Raw genomic sequence first — 18,124 nt, 5'->3', positions numbered from 1 at the left:
TCAGCAGCTGCTCTAATTCTGCCTTCAGACAACTCTGGGGTTGTGTTCATTGTAGAACTCCCTGTGTGTCTGAAACATTCCTTGTGTGGTTCTGCCTTGGGGAAGGGGAACCTCCTTGGGCTTGGCACACACTTGAGGAGGGTGTCTGTTTTCCATGGGGAAACTCAGCAGTTTTAGATTGCTAAAATCAAAGAAGGAAAACCCCTCTTTGCCTGAGTGCAGCCAGTTCTGTGAGCAAAGCAGGTCCCAGGAGAGTGAGGAGAGACAGGATGGGGCTGGGGAATGTGGAGCAAGGTTGTCCCCACTGGGTCAGACCTCAAGGCACAGCTTCTCTGACCTGGCCAGTCCTCCTTAGGAGAGACCCTGGATCAATATCCATCACTGAATGCTGCAATCACCTCTGCTCTAAAGAGAACAGGAATAAAAGACACTCTTTGAAACAGGAATACATATTTCCTAGAAGCTCTTTGAACTATTTTTCCATAACTGTTGAAGGAAACTTTCCTAGGAACTGCACCAGACCAGAGGGAAATCAAGGCACAGCCATGGTTTGTTAGGATTTGCTTGATCCTAATGAGCCCCGTGGTGCATTTGGAGCTGAGCCCTTGAACCTCAGGGCCTGAGAGGAGATTGCACAAACCTTTCCAAGAGTCAAGGTCAAGGAAAGACCCAAAGTGTCTCCAGGCATTAATGGGTGCCACTGAGGTCCATCCCCAGCACAGGCTCCTCATGGACTCCTTGGAGGAGAGAACTGGAGGCCAGGATTGCACAAAAACCTCCCAGAGACTCAGTGTGGGAAGGAAAATCCAAAGTAGCTGAAAAAGCCCTGAGTATCTCAAAGTATTGATGAGCCCCACTGAGTGTCAATGCAAAGCTCCCAAGGGACTCGTTAAAGCAGATAATTGGGGCCAGGATTGCACAAACTTCTCAGAGACTCAGTGTGGGAAGGAAAAAGGAAAGTGCCTTAAGAACCTGAAGTACCTTGAAGCATTAATGAGCCCCACTGAGTGTTGTTACTGACAAAGCCTCTCAAGGGACTAATTACAGCAGATAATTGGAGGCCAGGATTGCACAAAGCTCTCAGAGACTCCAAGGCAAAAGCCAAAGTCCTTTGAAAAAGCTGCAGTCCCTGGGAGCATGAAGGAGCCCCCAGGGCCATTCCTGAGCAAGGCTCCCCAGGGACTCCTTCCAGCAGATCCCTGAGGCCACTGGCATGTGGGCTAGGGGGGATGCTGAGGGCAGGCCAAGGGGGTGACAGTGGCCAGCCTTGCTGGGGCTGTGCCAGGAGGCCCCAGGGCCTCAGGACAAGGTGTCTCCTCACAGCCCTTGCTGGCACAGCATTGGCTGCTGTGGCCCAGGGCACCAAGCCTTGGCTTCTCTTTGTCCCCAGCTGTCATCAGTGCCTCCAGTTCTCTGCTCTGCCTGGGGCCTGGGGACACTTTCTCAGTCACATCCCTCAGTGGGACCCATTAAAAGTGAAAGAAACTTTGGAGTTGGATTCTGACTTGGAGTTCTTGAGAGGTTTCTTCCCCTCCCTGTCAGGGGCTGATGTTCAGGGCCTCAGCACAAAGCCCCAAGAGGCTCATTAAAGTCCTGCTGCTGTGTCTGTGCTGCTGAGCTGGGCCGGGCTCCTGGCACAGAGGCAGCTCCTGGAAACCAAGAAGAGCTTCAAAAGCACATTTCTCTTGCTGAGCAGCTCTTCTGCCAGCCCAGCAGGGCTGGGGCACTGCCTGCAGCCACCCTGGGCACAGCCCAGAGGCACAGAGAGCTTCAATCAGTCAGGGCTGGGAAGGGGCTGAGAAGTGCCTGGGGCAGAATCCCTGCCAGCCCTTGGCACAGGAAGCCTCTGGCTGCAGGACAATGCAGCTGCAGCTCCTGGAGGCATCTCCTAAAGCTGGAACATGCCAGTGCCTACAGACCCTGTGAGTACATTCTCTGCCTGTCCCTTGTGCAGAGCAGCCAGGGGTGCCCAGAGCTGTCCTGCAGAGCAGGGTCCTGCAGCCCAGGGCGCTGTGCTGGGGCAGGGACTCTGCTGCCTGCCAGGGACAGCTCTCAGCCGGCCCGGGGAGCTGCTCCCAGCGCTGGGGAGAAGCTGTGGGGGGAAGGAGCCACCCTGAGCAGGGCAGGGGCTGCTGCTGAGAGGGGCTGTGTGGGGCAGGGCTGCTCCCAGCTCCAGACCTGCCTGGACACAGCTCCAGAGGACACTTCCCAAAAGAAGGTGAGACTGGAATTGCTGTAAAGATCAGGAGCTTTCCTGAGACTGTTTTCAATTTCTTTCTTTAAGCAGGGCGGGAAAGTTGTGATGATGACAAAAATATTTTTGCTTTTTATATATGTTTAATGTATTTTTAGATCTATAAACTATTATTATATAGTTGTAAAATTATAATCCTTAATTAACACTATTAAACTACTATTATATACTTATATAACTATTATCCTTAATTAAATCTAGTATGTTTCTTAACCTTTCTCTTAGATTTTAGAACAATAATATGATTTTCTAAATATATTTCTAAAATACTAAATGGTCTTATCATCAGAAAGAGGAGCTACAAGAAGAACATTTTGTTTTGTAACCAGAATGTGAGCAGTCATAACAAAAAGTGGGGCAAAGAAACCCTTGGACCTACTCCAGTGGGTTGACCCTGGGGTGTGTAACTGGGGCAGCTGAATCTCCTATTGAATGTTTCTGTTAAATATCCTAATTAATCAACCTTAATAAATTGTTGAAATAAGGGGCCGGGTGTGCCTCAACCCCACTGGGACACCTGGAAGTTTCCAATAAAGCTGTTTTTTCTTTACTCTTCTAACACTCTTGCAGACGGTTATTTTTCTCTTTTGATTATAGACAAGAGGAGGATGAGAGAAGCAGAAGAGGAATTGTAATCACAGAATCACAGAACATTCTGAGTTGAAGGGGACACACCAGGAACAGCAAAGTAATGTTGGAACATTTACAGAGATGCCAGAATTGTAAGTTTGGGTGCTCAGTCTCTCTGCTGGGAGGCTCCTAAACAGCCTAAATGCACTGCTCTGATATTGTCATTGGTATCTGGGGCTCTCAGGGAGGCTCTGGCATCTGCAGCAGCTGAGTCAGGCCCTGCCCTTGGGATTGCTGCCAGGCAGGTGTGTCCATGGGAATGGGGTGTCCCAGCTTCCCTGTGACCTGTGGGGCTGTGGGCAAAGCAGTCCATGGCAAAGGGGAATGAGCTGAGCCCCCTCCCTGAGATCCCATCATGGGCACACCTGGAGATCTCCTTGCTGAGTCCTTCCAAGCTCTGAGCTGCCCTCCTGGCTGCAAATCTGTGCCAGAGCCTCTCAGAGTTCCCTGAATGTCCCACGGGGAAGGGCAGAGATGCCACAGCTGAGGAAATGCTGTTGGCTCTGCCAAGGGAGCCGTGAGTGTCCTTGGCAGAGGAGGTGCTGAGCCCTTGCCCAGAGACCTTTAGAGAGGGTGAGACATTCAGGGATCCCTCTGCTCTGGGCAGGGTCTGGTTTATGCCAGGGTGACACAGGAGTGTGATTGTGCTCTGATTCCAGCCAAAGGTGCAAACCCAGGGCAGTTGGGAACAAGCCCATCCAGCCCCTCACCTTCCCTAAGCCACAGGGAATCCTTTGCCTCTCACATCTCTCAGTGGGAAATTCTGAGTGCAGCAGAAATGCTGGGGATTTCTGACCTCAGAGAAGCAGGAACGATTTGTGGGTAGGAAGACAATTCCTAAAACCAATTCCTGCCATATTTTAGAAGTGTGTGCAGATGGCAACAAACCTTCCTGCATTAGGAGTGATTCCCCTGACAAATCCTGAATTTCCAGCCTTGTCCCTCTCCTGCATGGCCACAAACCCAGGGCGGCAGGTCAGGGATGGCTCCTGGAGAGTGCCCAGGCACAGGCCTGGCTGTTCCTGGAACACACAGACAGCACAGCTGGAGCTCAGTCAGGGACCTGGGTGAAGATTTTCCCAGAGCAGGAACAAAGGTGGGTGATCCCAGTCTCTCCTGATTTGTCACTATTATTTTTCTTCATGAACAGGTCCCCATGTGCAGCCACAGCAGATGTCCAACAGCAGCTCCATCAGCCACTTCCTCCTGCTGGCATTGGCAGACACGCGGCAGCTGCAGCTCCTGCACTTCTGCCTCTTCCTGGGCATCTCCCTGGCTGCCCTCCTGGGCAACGGCCTCATCATCAGCGCCGTAGCCTGCAGCCACCACCTGCACAGCCCCATGTTCTTCTTCCTGCTCAACCTGGCCCTCACTGACCTGGGCTCCATCTGCACCACTGTGCCCAAAGCCATGCACAATTCCCTCTGGGACACCAGACACATCTCCTACACAGGATGTGCTGCACAAGTCTTTTTCTTTTTGTTCTTCATCTCAGCAGAGCTTTCCCTCCTGACCATCATGTGCTACGACCGCTACGTGTCCATCTGCAAACCCCTGCACTACGGGACCCTCCTGGGCAGCAGAGCTTGTGCCCACATGGCAGCAGCTGCCTGGGCCAGTGCCTTTCTCTATTCACTGCTGCACACAGCCAATACATTTTCCCTGCCCCTGTGCCATGGCAATGCCCTGGGCCAGTTCTTCTGTGAAATCCCTCAGATCCTCAAGCTCTCCTGCTCCAATTCCTACACTAGAGAACTTGGGCTCATTGCAGTCAGTGTCTGTGTGGTACTTGGCTGTTTTGTGTTCATTGTTTTCTCCTATGTGCAGATCTTCAGGGCTGTGCTGAGGATCCCCTCTGAGCAGGGACGGCACAAAGCCTTTTCCACCTGCCTCCCCCACCTGGCTGTGGTCTCTCTGTTCCTCAGTACTGTCACGTTTGCTCACCTGAAGGCCCCCTCCATCTCCTCCCCATCCCTGGATCTGGCAGTGTCAGTTCTGTACTCGTTGGTGCCTCCAGCCCTGAACCCCCTCATCTACAGCCTGAGGAACCAGGAGCTCAAGGCTGCAGTGTGGACACTGATGACTGGATGGTTTCAGAAACATTGAACTGCTGGCCAATTTCTGCAAATCACTTGTAATAAAAGCCACCTTTGATATTTCTTATTGGTTTAATTTTGGAGGATCTTTTCTGTTGTTTTACTTATCAATATAAGTAAATATATCCACAATAAAATGTCATTATTTGTGCCCTTTCTCATTTTGTTTCTCCCTCCACCTTCCTTATGGTCACACACTGTGCCAATGAGGGGCTGTGCTCTTGATGGCTTTAAAGGAACTAGAGGATCTCCCAGCAAAGTTTTCTCCAGAGATGCCCCTTTTGTTCCCTTCTCTGGAGCTGCAGCAGCAGTGTCTGTGTGCAGAGCTGGGGGCAGATCAGTGCTGGCACAGCAGCTGTGCCCAGGAGCAGCAGCACTTGGTGTTGCCAGTGCTGCTCCCGTGCCACTGCCCCGCTGCCCTCCTGGCCCTGGTGTTGCTGCACGGCCTGAGTGCTCTCGGGGCCGGGCACAGCCCTGGGGGTGGCAGTGCCGGGGCTGCAGCAGGGACAGGCCATGGGCACTGCTGGGGCAGCGCTGACGCCTCAGGGCAGGGCCTGGGGGCTCCAGGCTCCTTGCCCAGGCTCTCTCAAGAACACGGCCAGGCCAAAGCTCAGCACAGAAAACCCCCGTGAGCAGCCCCAGGCTGGCCGTGGGCAGGCTGGGGGCAAACAGCATGGCTGGGGCTCTGCAAGGTCCCTGGGGGAGATGGGAAGGAGCAGCAGAGCAGGGGCTGATCCATCCCCACTGCACTGGACACCCCAGGGCAGCATCCCAGAGCGTCCTCATGGAGCTGCCAACAGCATCCCCCCTGTGCAGCCCTGGCCTCTCCCCCAGCTCAGAGAGGTGCCGCATCCTTGCAGGCACATGTCATGAATAAAATCTCTCAAGAAATCCACCCCGGATAAAATACGGTGTTTAGTTAGGTACAGTTAATGTTCTTATCCCATTTGTAAACCTTGTACCCCTTGTTTACTCCGATGGTTGTTAGTAATGTTAATTACTTACCAGTTTCTGAAGTGTTTTAAAGGTTCTTATGAGGCATTCCTGTACCCTTTCCCCTTACTTCCCTGCTGCCTTGTAACAGAGCTGCTCCCATGGGGGCTAAATCAAACTAACAAAAGCAACCCATTAGAAAGGTGTGCCACAGGACGAGGCATCTCCCATGGTCGCTGTGCCACACTAGAACAAAGAAACTCCCAGGAAGCTGTGTAACCGAGTAAAATGCAAACTAAGGCATGCAGGACACCAAAACAACGAGCTAACAGAGGAATAAAAGGACAAGGAAACATATTCGAGCAAGCTATGATGCGAGATCATCTCCCTGCATCACCTAAACCTGCTTAGAAACCACCTTCCTGCATCACCATGACCTAAGAGGACTGGAAAGGACTGACAGCCCTAGAGAGCGAACCAGGACGACAGGTCCCTGGCTACTCTCATGAGGATGGAAGCCCCAGCTCTGCAGTGTGTGCTGCAAAGCTGAATTGTGTCTCCTCTTTGGAGCTGACAGTGTGGGAATGGCCGTGGTGCAAACAACCCCTTGGGCCCCTGCACCCCAAGAGCTGAATCCTAATAAAGGCATCAAACAGGAGTTTTGTCTCCTGGCCAATTTCTTTCAATTACCATGTGCCGTACGGGCCATGGCCGAGGGGGCCTGGACCCACCCGGAGCTCCTCCGGAGCCCAGCGGACTCCAGCTCAGCGGGGGCCGGCAGCGGGGCACGGCTTAGGCTCGGCAAGGTGTGAGCAGCCGTGGTCCGGCCCAGCCTCAGCCGGGGTCCCGCAGCCTCCCGTCCCCACCCGGTCACTGCTGGGGCCAGCCCGGCCCCGCCAGGCCGAGCCTGTGCGATTCAGCCCTTCTGGGACACAGGGCCAGAAAGACTTCAGCCCTGAAGCAGCAGGCTTTGAGTTCAAGCCTTGGGAAGCACTTGCCAAAGGCTTGATGGCAATTCATACGTTCATCAAGTCACCCCACTCAAAGTTATGTTTCTAGAATCTTCCCGTATCTCTCCCTTGATTGGTTGCAATTCGTCGCAGTATTTTGCATCTTTCTAACCCCAGTCTGTGTCTGGACCCATGCCCTCCGACTGCGCCCTCACACCTCCCCTAGATATTGTTGTGTCTGCCCCTAGGCCTGGTCTTTGCACTTTGCTCCTGTGCTGCGCAGGCTTTATGGGCCTCATCCCTACTTGATTTTCCTATTCCAGTTGGTTTTGGGGACTCCAGCGAACCCGCTCCTTTAATTTCCTCCTCGGTTGCCCGGGTGTCAGGGGACCCTGAAGCTTTAAGGATTGTTGCGGCCACTGTCAGCACGACTGCAAGGGCCGCAGTGCAGCGGGGCCCGGCCCGACCGGCAGCCGGGTACCTCCTCAAAGGTGGAAGCAAGAGAGAGATTTCCCGGGCTTGCCTGTCTGCAAAATGTCAATCTCACCGAGGTGGATCCAGCTTTTTAAATGCTTTAATAGGTAGTCAGTTCCCACAGCTAGCCAGCTCTTGGATTTTGCTTGGCACAGGGGCAGCTCTTGCTTAGCAGCTCCTCTCAGTAAAATCATTTCCATGGGGGGCTTCTTCCCTGCTCACCAAATAGCAATTCATGCAAAAGCAGCACAAACTGTTCTTCCTGTCCTCCTATCTTTGCCAGAGAGCGCCTTTCAAAGTAATAATAATTGGGAGCGAGGGGGTTTACATTTTCCATTGCAAAGGAGCCTCCTGCCTCCCTTAGCAGGCCCCTGTCTTTCAAACGAAGACACACACGGTCTCCTTTTGCACCTTCACTTGGCCCCAGCCACTCCTGATCATTTGAAGGAGCGGCTCAGAAGAAGGGGCTGCAATCCCCCAAGGCCTGGGCTGCTCCAGGCCGCTCCTGGTGCCTTGGGCTGTTGAAGGGGTGCCGGGGTGGGCTTTGTGACACAGGCACGGGGTGCCGGGGTGGCCTTTGTGACACAGGCACGGGGTGCCAGGTTGGCCTTTGTGACACAGGCACGGGGTGCCGGGGTGGCCTTTGTGACACAGGCACGGTGTGCCGGGGTGGCCTTTGTGACACAGGCACGGGGTCCCGGGGTGCCCTTTGTGACACAGGCACGGGGTGCTGGGATGGCCTTTGTGACACAGGCACGGGGTGCCGGGGTGCCCTTTGTGACACAGGCACGGGGTGCTGGGGTGGCCTTTGTGACACAGGCACAGGGTGCCAGGGTGCCCTTTGTGACACAGGCACGGTGTGTCAGGGTGGCCTTTGTGACACAGGCACGGGGTGCCGGGGTGGCCTTTGTGACACAGGCACGGGGTGCCGGGGTGGCCTTTGTGACACAGGCACGGGGTGCTGGGGTGCCCTTTGTGACACAGGCACGGTGTGTCAGGGCCCGTGGTGACGCGGGACCTTGCGGTGCCCAAAGTCCATTGTGACATGGCAGAGCCCCACCCCGGCTGGGGGGTATATAAAGGGCTTGTGGGGCCTGGGTCAGTCCCAGGACAGTGGCTGTGTCCAGGTACCTGTGTGTGCCAGAGGACTGCAGGCATGGAGGAGGAGAAGGCGAAGCCCAAGTCCCAGCCCCCCAGGCCCTGGCCCGGCTCACAGAGAGCCCAGGCCTTGAGGGAGCAGCAGGAGGAGGCTGAGAGGGCAAGCAGAGGGAGGAGAGGAGCCGTGGAGTCCTGCGCTGAGGAAGAGCCAGAGCTCTGCCGAGGAGAAATGAACAAGTTCCAGCAAGGGACTCCAGGGGAAGCCTGCACTGAGCCACAGCTGTCCCCAGGAGAAGCGCAGAGCTGCCAGGAGCTCTCTGAGTGGGATGAAGGCCTTGAGCAAGAGCTGGTCCAAGTATGGGGGAGCTACTGGCATTTCTGGGACTGGGATGAGGGCAGGGAGCAAGAGCCCTCCCCAGTTGTCTCCGAGTGGGGCGAGTGCAGGGAGCAGGAGCCGTGGCAGGCGGACAGCGATCACTGTCAGGAATTCTCAGATTGGGAAGAATCTCCTGAGCAGCGGCTGTCCCCAGGAGAAGGCACGAGCCGCCAGGCACTCTTGGACTGGGAAGCTTGCCGCAAGCAAGAGCTGTGCCAGGATGGCCAGGAGGTGACTGGAGGCAAAGCAAAGAGAAAATCCTCCAGGTCCAGCTGGGATGATGACAGTGATGGAGAGCTGGCTCAGGACAGCAGGGACTGCGACATCCTGTGCAGCCAGCTCAAGGCCTGGCAGCGGGAGGACGATGACTGGGATGAGGTGAGCGTCCTGGAGCTGCACGAGGAAGGAGAAGAGGCCAGGCAGGAGAGCCTGGCAGATTTAGCCCGAGAGGGAATCCTGCTGCCTGTCCCTCGAGAAGCTTGGGTGGAGTGCCAGGAGCCTGAGCTGTGCCCGCAAGAGCAACTCTGTGCCGGGCCTGGCCCTCTGGCAGCCCAAGCCACGGTGGAAGATGTCTCTTCTCCTGGGCATCCGCTTCCCCACAGGAAAGGCCGCTCGCTCTTGAGGCGGGCACTGCGGATGCTGCTGGCGCTGCGGGAGCTGCAGGGCCTGTGGGCACTGCAGGCGCTGCGGGGGCTGCGTGGGCTGTTCCGCTGCCCCTGCCTGGCGGCACAGCCACAGGATCAGCGCCCGCTGCCAGCAGTGCTGGGCTGCAGATGGCGGCTGCCCCGCGGCCTGCCCGGCGCCCCGAGGGAGCCGCACGGGCTGCCCCGGCCTGCGCTGGCCCTGCAGGCCGAGTCGGCCCCGGCCGCTCTGTGGCACCCCTGGGGCAGCTCCCCGAGGGCACACGGCAGCCCAAAGCGGCACCCGAAGGGGGACCCTCGCTGCCGGGACTCAGCGCCGCATCCCGGCCCATCGTCCGGCCGGGAAGGCACCTGGAAAGTCATCGGCTCCCAGCGGCAGCCTGGCACCGCCAGCGGCACCCCTGCACCGGGTCCCCGAGGGCCACAGCCACACGGCTCTTGGCCCTTTGCAGGGACACTGGCTCCAGCTCCTCCCTGCTGGACTCCAAGGCCATTTCCTCTCCTCCGGAAAGGACTCCATGCTGATCCTGGGGCACTTTGGCCATGAGGAATGGACACAGACAGGAGGTGTTGCTCCCAGGACACGATGGCAGCCTGCTGGACTGCAACACACACAATTCTAACAAAAGAAAAGAAAGTTGTTTTTAGGAAGTAGTAGTAGAAAAGAAAAAAACCCCAAACCCACCTCCCCCCCAACGAAAACCTGCATAAGACCCTCCAGAAACCAAAAAATGACAAAGAATAAGAATAGGAATATTAGGAAGAAGAGGTAGAAGCTGAAGTAGATGAAGACGTAGTAGTACTTAAAACATGGAAAATTAAGAATAAGAATAAAATGTTGGAGTCTGGAATACAGAGTGTGTGCCCTTGTTTCTGATACTTAGTTATAAGATCCAGGTATAAGTTCCCCCAGGCAGGGCAGGTCCCTGGGTGCTGCCCCTGGCCCAGATAGTTTTCAAATGGAAAAACTATCAGAAGTAAGGTTTTAGAAGACAAAATGTCTTCCCTGCTGACAGCACCATAAGGAATAGCTGCAGGGCAGAGTTTTAAAAACAGAGGTTGTCTTGACCTCTCTACAGCCTTGCATGGTGCTCAGCATGATAGATCAGGGGAAAAAATATTATAGTGGTGTGGTAGCAGCCTCAGGGAGGCAAAGAGTTAACATTGTCCCACCCCAAACCCCTTGAGAAGGGCAGCCCAGGTGTTCTGATTGGGTTTGAGTCCCTGAGGGGTTCTCCCTTGCTGTGCTTCTACTGCTCCCTGACCCTGAACTCCACCCTCAAAGGTGGAAACCCTCGGGGGTTCTGTCCCTCAAAAACCCCTGCTGTGCCTCTGTTCAGGGCTCTCTGTTCTGGACCTGACTTTGTTCCCATGCTGAATAAATGGTTTCGTGAACTGGGAGCCCGTCTCGGTGTTTGATGCTGGTCCCCAGAATCCTGCTGCTTCCCTGGACGAGATCCTGAGGTTGCTGATTGCAACATATGGTGAGAGATTGCGTGGCATCCAGCAAAGCAAGGGAACAGCAGGACCCAGCTCCATGGACACCTCGTAAGTCACCGGCTGATGGCCTGAGAGCCAGCGAGACCCCGCCTAAGAAATGAGGACTCGAGAGTACCTGGCAGGAAGGCTGGGTTGGGAGTGCCTCGGGCATGGGGAAGAAAAGGGCTTACGGAGGTGTGGGAGCCGAGACCAGACACTGGGACACCTTACATCACCCAACGAGACATATTATGGACGATATTAACATTATGAACGATTATATTAACATTATGGACAATTATGGACGGTATGGCTCTTCCGGTGGACTGTTTTTGTCTTCTGTGAAGTTCCTTTTTTTTTTTTTGGTGTATACCTCCCTGTACCTTCCCCTTTCCCCTGTTCCCAAGGGCAGGACAAAGGGTGAAAAAAGCCAAGATGGCTCAGGGCTGCTGCCAACTCCCTGTCACCCCGGTGTCTTTCTGCCATCCTGTTAGCGTTCAGGAACACACATAATCGCGAATGATTATATGAAGGTGCTTTATTGAAGAGCTCTGGGTATCAGGGTTACACATACCCAAATCTGACCCAATTTGGTTTTGAGTTGAACATATTTTATACTCTATCGTTATGCAACTTACATATTAATTATTAAACTTACATTGTTCTATTGTAAGCATTGTTTTTACCCAGGCATGGATTTCTCGTGATCCACCCTTAGCCCCCCAACATTGTTCCTCATGATCTTTAAACAATAATTATATCTAATCACATCTAACAATTGTATCATTTATCATCTACTGATTAGACAGGTGCAGTTTGACCTGATCTTTAGCAAGCACAAGGCCTAACATTTCTCAGGGCCTACTTTTCCCAGGGCTTACCAAACCTAACTTTCTTTCTAAGTCCCCAAATTTTCTAAGATTTTAGAACCTTTTACTATCATTCCCCCCTTTGAAAGCATTTTCACTTCACCATAAGTGCAAATATTATCACTCAATACAGTCCTTTGTTTCTGAGTTTATACTTGGTGTTCTTCAAATCCTTGATTGATGTAAACGTTATCCTGGATGCTGTCAGGAACTGGAGAACCAGAAGATGGTGGGTGTGGATCTCATGTCACTGCCTTTATTATTTTCTGGTTCCAGGACGTTTTCTTCTGTATTTCTCCTTTAAGATGCTGTAAACTAACCAAATTGCTAAGAATACTATTATTAAGATTATCACACTCTCAATGATAGATTTAATCCATGAACTCACATTCCACCCTAACCCTTTGAAGATTTTGCCTAACCAATTTATAGTTAAATCATTTTGCTCTTCCTATGCTTCATGCTCTATTTGTTGCAACTAATTGATGTCATATTCTACATCTGCAGTCACATTTGGGATGTGGATGCAGCAACGATCAATCTGTCCCCTTAAAAAAACTCATACACTCCATGCTCTTTCAAGAGTAATAAATTGTAATTGTATGTTTAGTTCTTTAAATCTTTCCCGGGTGACTCTTGCTAGTCTATCTACCTGACCTGTTGTAAGAGACCGTCCAAGATTCCCTCATCTGTCTCACAACCGTCTCAAGGACAGAGACTGAGACCCTGAATATCACAAGAGACTTGGTTTGGGGGTTTGGGCCTAGCTGAGATGGATGTTTGCCAAGTGATTGTTTGCAGGTGGTTGCACGGTACACTGCTCTTGTTCCTGCTGGTGAGCAGAGGCTTGGTAACCTGAACAACGGGTTTTCCACGACTCATGGCTCTCATTCCTGCTGGTGAGCAGAGGTTTGTGCCTGGTACCCTGTGCAATGGGTTTTCCACAACACCTTGTCCTTGTTCCTGCTGGTGAGCAAAGACTTGCAAGACATGGATCGCTCTGTACCCTACACCTGCTCCCTGCGCAATGGAATTTCATTACAATGATCATCAATCTCATCTGGTTTTGGCCCTGCACCCCTCGCTTTGCAAAAGACTATAAAATTATACCCCAAACTCACCTTCCTTTGAGATCTCCCCAACAGACAGAAGACTCTGCGTCGTTGGACAGCTGAGTGGACTTCGACGTTGGTAGCTATAATCCCCTTACTCTCTTTTCCTTATGCCTTGCTTTCTCTTCTCTTTCCCTCTATCGCATATTAGTGCTGATGAGCACTCAATAAACTGTGTTTTCTTGTTTAAGTCCTTGGTTTGCTGATAATCTTTTGTACTCTAAGACCGGCTAAAAGAACCACATCACGAATCCCACCTTGCGGATCGTGACATAAATTGGCGTCACGGACAGGATTCTGAGAGACAGAAGGGGTTGCAGGTTGTTGTGCAGTCTGTATCAGGGGAAGGACGTTTTGCTTCGGCCGCCCCTAGCCTGCCACGCTGGTGAGCAGTGTCTAGAAAGCAAGGGAGGCGACTCGAATTTCTCGCAAACTGCACACGCCCAGGTGAAAAGCACCCCTACACTCATTTGAGGGCTCTGTCTTCAGAATTTTACACGGGATCTTTGAGTACAAAAGGTGGGACTTACTGGTTTTTTATATGCTGACTGCTTGGTGTAGCGGAGAGACAACCTGAATTTTGACATAAAGGGGTGCCTCCCAAGCAGATTTGGTCTCTCCACCCACGGCAGGAGGGAACGCAGCGTTGGCTGTGTCTGATGTAGTGTGACTGAGTTTTACCTCCCTGTGGTGGTTCTGTGTACTGTTATGTGTTTTTGATGAATTTTGACTGCTTGGTGTAGTGAAGAGACAACTTGAATTTTAACATAAAGGGGTTCCTCCCAAGCAGATTTGGTCTCTTCATCCATACAGGGACGCGAAGGGTGACATGGCAAAGGCTGCGTCTGTGCGTAACTTAAGTCTTACCTCCCTGTAGTGGTACTGAACCCTTCACACACACAAACATGAGTGAACACTCTGAAAACTCTAGTATAAAAGATAAAGCTGCATTCATTGCTTTGTTAGCAAAACACAATGCTAAGCCCTCCCCAGCTGGGGAAGAATGGGCTCAAAATAATTGGTTCAACCTGGAAAATGTAACTGATAGAATTTGCTCCCTGCAACATGAGGCAAAGTTCAAATTTGGCCGTAATAAAACCATAATTTGTTCTGTATTGGGAGCTTGCCTTACGTCAGCTGTAGAGGCTCGCACGAGACGAAGGCAGGAAGAGAATGTAATTATACAATACCTACAAAATTTAGTTGAAAGTTTGAAAAATGAAATTAATTTCTTACGAACTGCTCTGAGTGAGGAGTGTGCCAAAAATTCACAGTCTGCTGATTCCTTTAAGGAGTCGTTGGAAAAAGAAACTCCTCAGATAAATCACATATATCCTCAAGCAGAATTACATTTGGTAAAAAATTGTGGCGAGAACTATTGCTCCCAAATAAGACCTTTGATTAAAACAGAATATAACTATATGTCGTGGTTTTAAACCACTAACTAAGAAAATTACTTACTTCTTGCTGTGAGATACGGATTAGAATAAGAGCAAAACAGGCATACAACTTAAAAGGGAAAAAAAAGAAAGTTTATTGACAAACCACAATAATAAGAACACCAGAATAAACTTCTAGAAAAACCTTTCCATCCCCTATCTACCCACTATTCCCTTGTTCACATGACAACAGAGACAAAAACTCTGGAACTCTGATGGTTAAAACAGTCCTAATTCTTGCTAGTCTTTTTACCAATCTTTATAGAGAAACAGAAGTTTCTTCCTGTTAATTTATGGAGTTTCTCACAAGAAAACTATTTTTGTTATAGTTTTCTATTGCCCTAATGTTAGCTGCTCAGAGCTGCTATTATTAGAGTTCACTCCTCCCATTTTCACATCACTCTGAAGTATGTATGGGCCATGAGTCTAGAGATAGCATTTTTAAGGATAAGTTATTCAAAGGCAAAAAAAGTCTTCTTCATCTGTTTCTGTGAGCTTCACCAGAAAACAGTTTTCTCATGGCCTCTCAGGGCTTCAAATCTCTCAACAGTTTTCTCATGGCCTCTCAAGGCTTTTAATCTCCCAGTACTTCACTATACTATAATTACTCTTTACTCAAATTTACACTTCGAACACTATTCCTCTCTAGATCTTATATCATGAATTAAAGGAGTTCTTTTCAAGACTTCATTGTCCATCTCCATAGTTTTAACAGGGAGATATTTCAGCTTAATTAAAGCATCTTCTTAATTCTCTACCTTTCTTGAAGCTTCTTTTCTTTCCTGTCACTGGTAGTTTATAAAGTCTCTTTTCATGTTGATCTCTCTCTCTCTCTCTCTCTGGATAAAAAGATTAATCCGCAAGTCTCATCTGGGTAATGAAAGAGTTAAAATCTTGCCCAGGCTTTTGTAGATGGTTTGGGGATCTCTGCCGAACAGGAGCTGGAGCCGTCTGTGATGGAAGGTTCCTCATGGCTGCTCTGGAGCGTGTGGTCTCTGCTCCAACCCGCTGCAAGTCCAGGGCCTCTCTCCTTCTTCACTGGGCAGTTTCTAGTGAATTAGTTACAGCAAAACCTGCAGCCGAGCCAGAGATCGGCTCGGCCCGGCCCGGCCCGAGGAAAACCTTCCCCAGGCCCCCCCATCTCCCGGCCGGGAGACGGGGCAGGCCCGGCCCCATCCCCGCCCGGCCGCATGGCCTGGGCAGGGACGGGAGGCCTGGAGCTCCGCCACCCTCCACAGCCAGAAAACAAAGAGCACCCAGAGAGCTCTGCTTTTACATTTTAAGGTAGGGTTCACAAGTTGATCCCACTTTTCAATGGCCTAAACTGCTGTCAATTCCCAGCAATGACCGATAATTGGTCAGGAGAAAAGACTCCAAGCACTTCCCAGCAACTCCAACTCCCTTAAAGTAACTCCATGACACCCAGCTGAGGTGCATGTACACTGTAATAAATGAAATTCAGCCAAATTTATCAATAACAATTTTATTGAAAAATTTGCAAAATCAAATTATGAAAACAGCTACAATCACGGTCAGCTTTGAGCTCAGGATCGGCGCTGGGTGAACTCTGAACCAGCCTTTGTCACACTGATTCCCCCAAGTTCACTGCCTGTCTTTTGGAGAGATGAGTTTTGATACAGTTTTTACAGCTTGAGGCTGTGTAGTCTCAGTTTTTTCTTTCTTCTGAAGTTTGTTGCATATTCATATTTTCTGTTGGTTTTTTAACTAAGTTTCCGAGAAGGGAGGAAAAGTCTGAGTAGATTTTATGAGAGCTGAGTACTGAGATGCACGGTCCGGAGAATTTTTCTGTTGGATTGTTAATGAAGGTTCCGAGAGAGGGGCAGAGTTACAGGAACTGGGTATTGAGATGCACAGTTGTCCTGGGGTGATTTTACCTTTAAGATATGTTCGGGAGCTGGGAGGAAGTTGAAGCTGGGAGAGGCTGATAAGAGTTTTTCCTCTGACCAATTATTGGTCATTTCTGAGAATTGGTGGTGGTTTTAACCACTGAGAAGTGAGATCAACTTGTGAACACCACCTTAAGATGTAAAGCCAGGGTTCTTTTGTTCTCTTTGGTTTCTGGCTTCTGACGAGGTCACAGGGCTCTGTCTCAGCCTCCTCCCTCCCCTCCAGGCTGGACAAGGGCAAAAAGGGTGGGGAGGGGGGAAACGGAGCCGGCCTGGCTTGGTTTGCAGTTTCTGCTGCTGAACTGAAACCTGACACCATGAACATCTGCAGCTTTCCAAGACTTTAACTCTTTTACTACCTGGATGAGACTGACAGATTACTCCTTTTTCCCAGAGAGAGAGAAGGAGGAGAAAGAGAGACATAACATGAAGAAGACATCATAAAACCATCAAAGACAGTGAAGAAAAGAGTTAAGTTTTAGATGGGGAAGAGAGAATAAAGAGATGCTTTAATTAAGCTGAAATATTTTTCTGTTAAAGCTATGGAGATGGACAATAGTGTTCTGAAAAAGAGCTTGTTTAATTCAGAGTATATTGGAAGGAATAGAGTGGTTCAAAGTGTGGATTTTGAGCAAAAGGTAGAGTAATTGTGATACAGTGAGGTGCTGGAACAGAGGGGAGAAGTAATAGTTGAAGATTTGGAGCCTTGAGAGGCAAAGAGGAAAAAATCTGTTTCCAGGGAGGCTCACAAAAACCCATGAAGAGAACTTTTGCCTTTGAATCCTTAAAAATGACATCCCTAGACTCATTTGACCCATAACACACCTCAGAGCAATGTCAAATGGGAGGAGAGAACTGATGACAGATTTCCGGGCAGCTGACATCAGAGAAATAGAAAGCTGTAACAGAAATAGTTTTCTTGTGAGAAACTCCATAGATTAGCAGAAGAAAACTTCTGTTTCTCTACAAAGACTGATGAAAAGACTCTAGCAGGAATTGGGACTGTTTTAAACACCAAAGTTCCAAAGTTTTTTGTCTCTATGTTGTCATGTGAACAAGGGAATGGTTGGGTAGTGGGGGATAAAAGGGTTTTCTGGAAGTTTATTCTGGTGTTCCTATTCTTGTAGTTTTGTTAATAAACTTCCTTTATTTCCTTTTAAGTTTTAAGCCTGTTTTGCTCTTGCTCTAACCCATATCTCACAGCAAGAAATAAGGAAGTTTTCTAGTAATTTTTTAGTTACTGCTTTAAAACCACGACAATGTGAAAGAACAATTCCTCTTCTTGGTTTAAGACCAAAACTGCAACATTTAAAGTTGTTTTATTAAGCCGTGGAGACAGAGAGAAGACTGTGGACTAAGGCAATGGCTGAGGTTGCTGTATCTTAAGGAAGAGCTGTCAGTGCCAAGTTGTTACTCAATTTTTTGCTGCTTTGGGCAGAATATTCAAAAGATAGACAACTTCTGACAAGCAGTAATCCTTTCCTTATGCCCCAAGTATTTGGATGCTTCAGGACATTTATCACAGCTGCCAAAACTGGATTCACAACCTGTGGGTTTCAAAAGGAGAGCGAGATTTTGCCTGTTCTTGCTTTGGGAAAAGGGGAAAATATTCTCATTCCTTCTTCTCTTTCTTTGCCTACATCTTTTTCACTGACTTTTGATTGGACTCAGCTCAGTGATAAACCATCCACAGGAGCAGCCAGGGCTCCTTGTGGCTCTTTCCTAGTGAGGAAGCTGTGCTGAAGCCACACCTCCTGTAAAATGCACTCAGCATTTTACATACTGAGCTTTCCTATCAGCCTCCCACATCTCAGCCATTCCGTGCTGGGAAATGACAGACAGGGCTGCAGAGTGATGGGGGGAGGA

At 50.3% G+C, this 18,124-nt stretch overlaps 1 protein-coding gene across 1 annotated transcript; it reads left to right on the top strand.

Annotated features, from left to right (window-relative positions):
- Nucleotides 1-1,082: 1,082 nt before the first annotated feature.
- LOC147645339 (olfactory receptor 14J1-like) lies at nucleotides 1,083-5,202 on the top strand. The gene is made up of 3 exons (XM_086874847.1): nucleotides 1,083-1,922; nucleotides 2,852-2,976; nucleotides 4,035-5,202. The coding sequence occupies exons 2-3, from the start codon at nucleotides 2,946-2,948 to the stop codon at nucleotides 4,988-4,990; spliced, it is 987 nt and encodes a 328-aa protein (XP_086730973.1). The 5' UTR covers nucleotides 1,083-1,922; nucleotides 2,852-2,945; the 3' UTR covers nucleotides 4,991-5,202.
- Nucleotides 5,203-18,124: the final 12,922 nt, after the last annotated feature.

Source organism: Cyanistes caeruleus, unplaced genomic scaffold (genome assembly GCF_971803275.1).
Source record: "Cyanistes caeruleus unplaced genomic scaffold, bCyaCae1.hap1.1 HAP1_SUPER_30, whole genome shotgun sequence".
Classification (NCBI taxonomy): Eukaryota; Metazoa; Chordata; class Aves; order Passeriformes; family Paridae; genus Cyanistes; species Cyanistes caeruleus.
The sequence above is the reverse complement of the archived record's forward strand: the minus strand, read 5'-3'. Positions and strand labels throughout refer to the sequence as shown.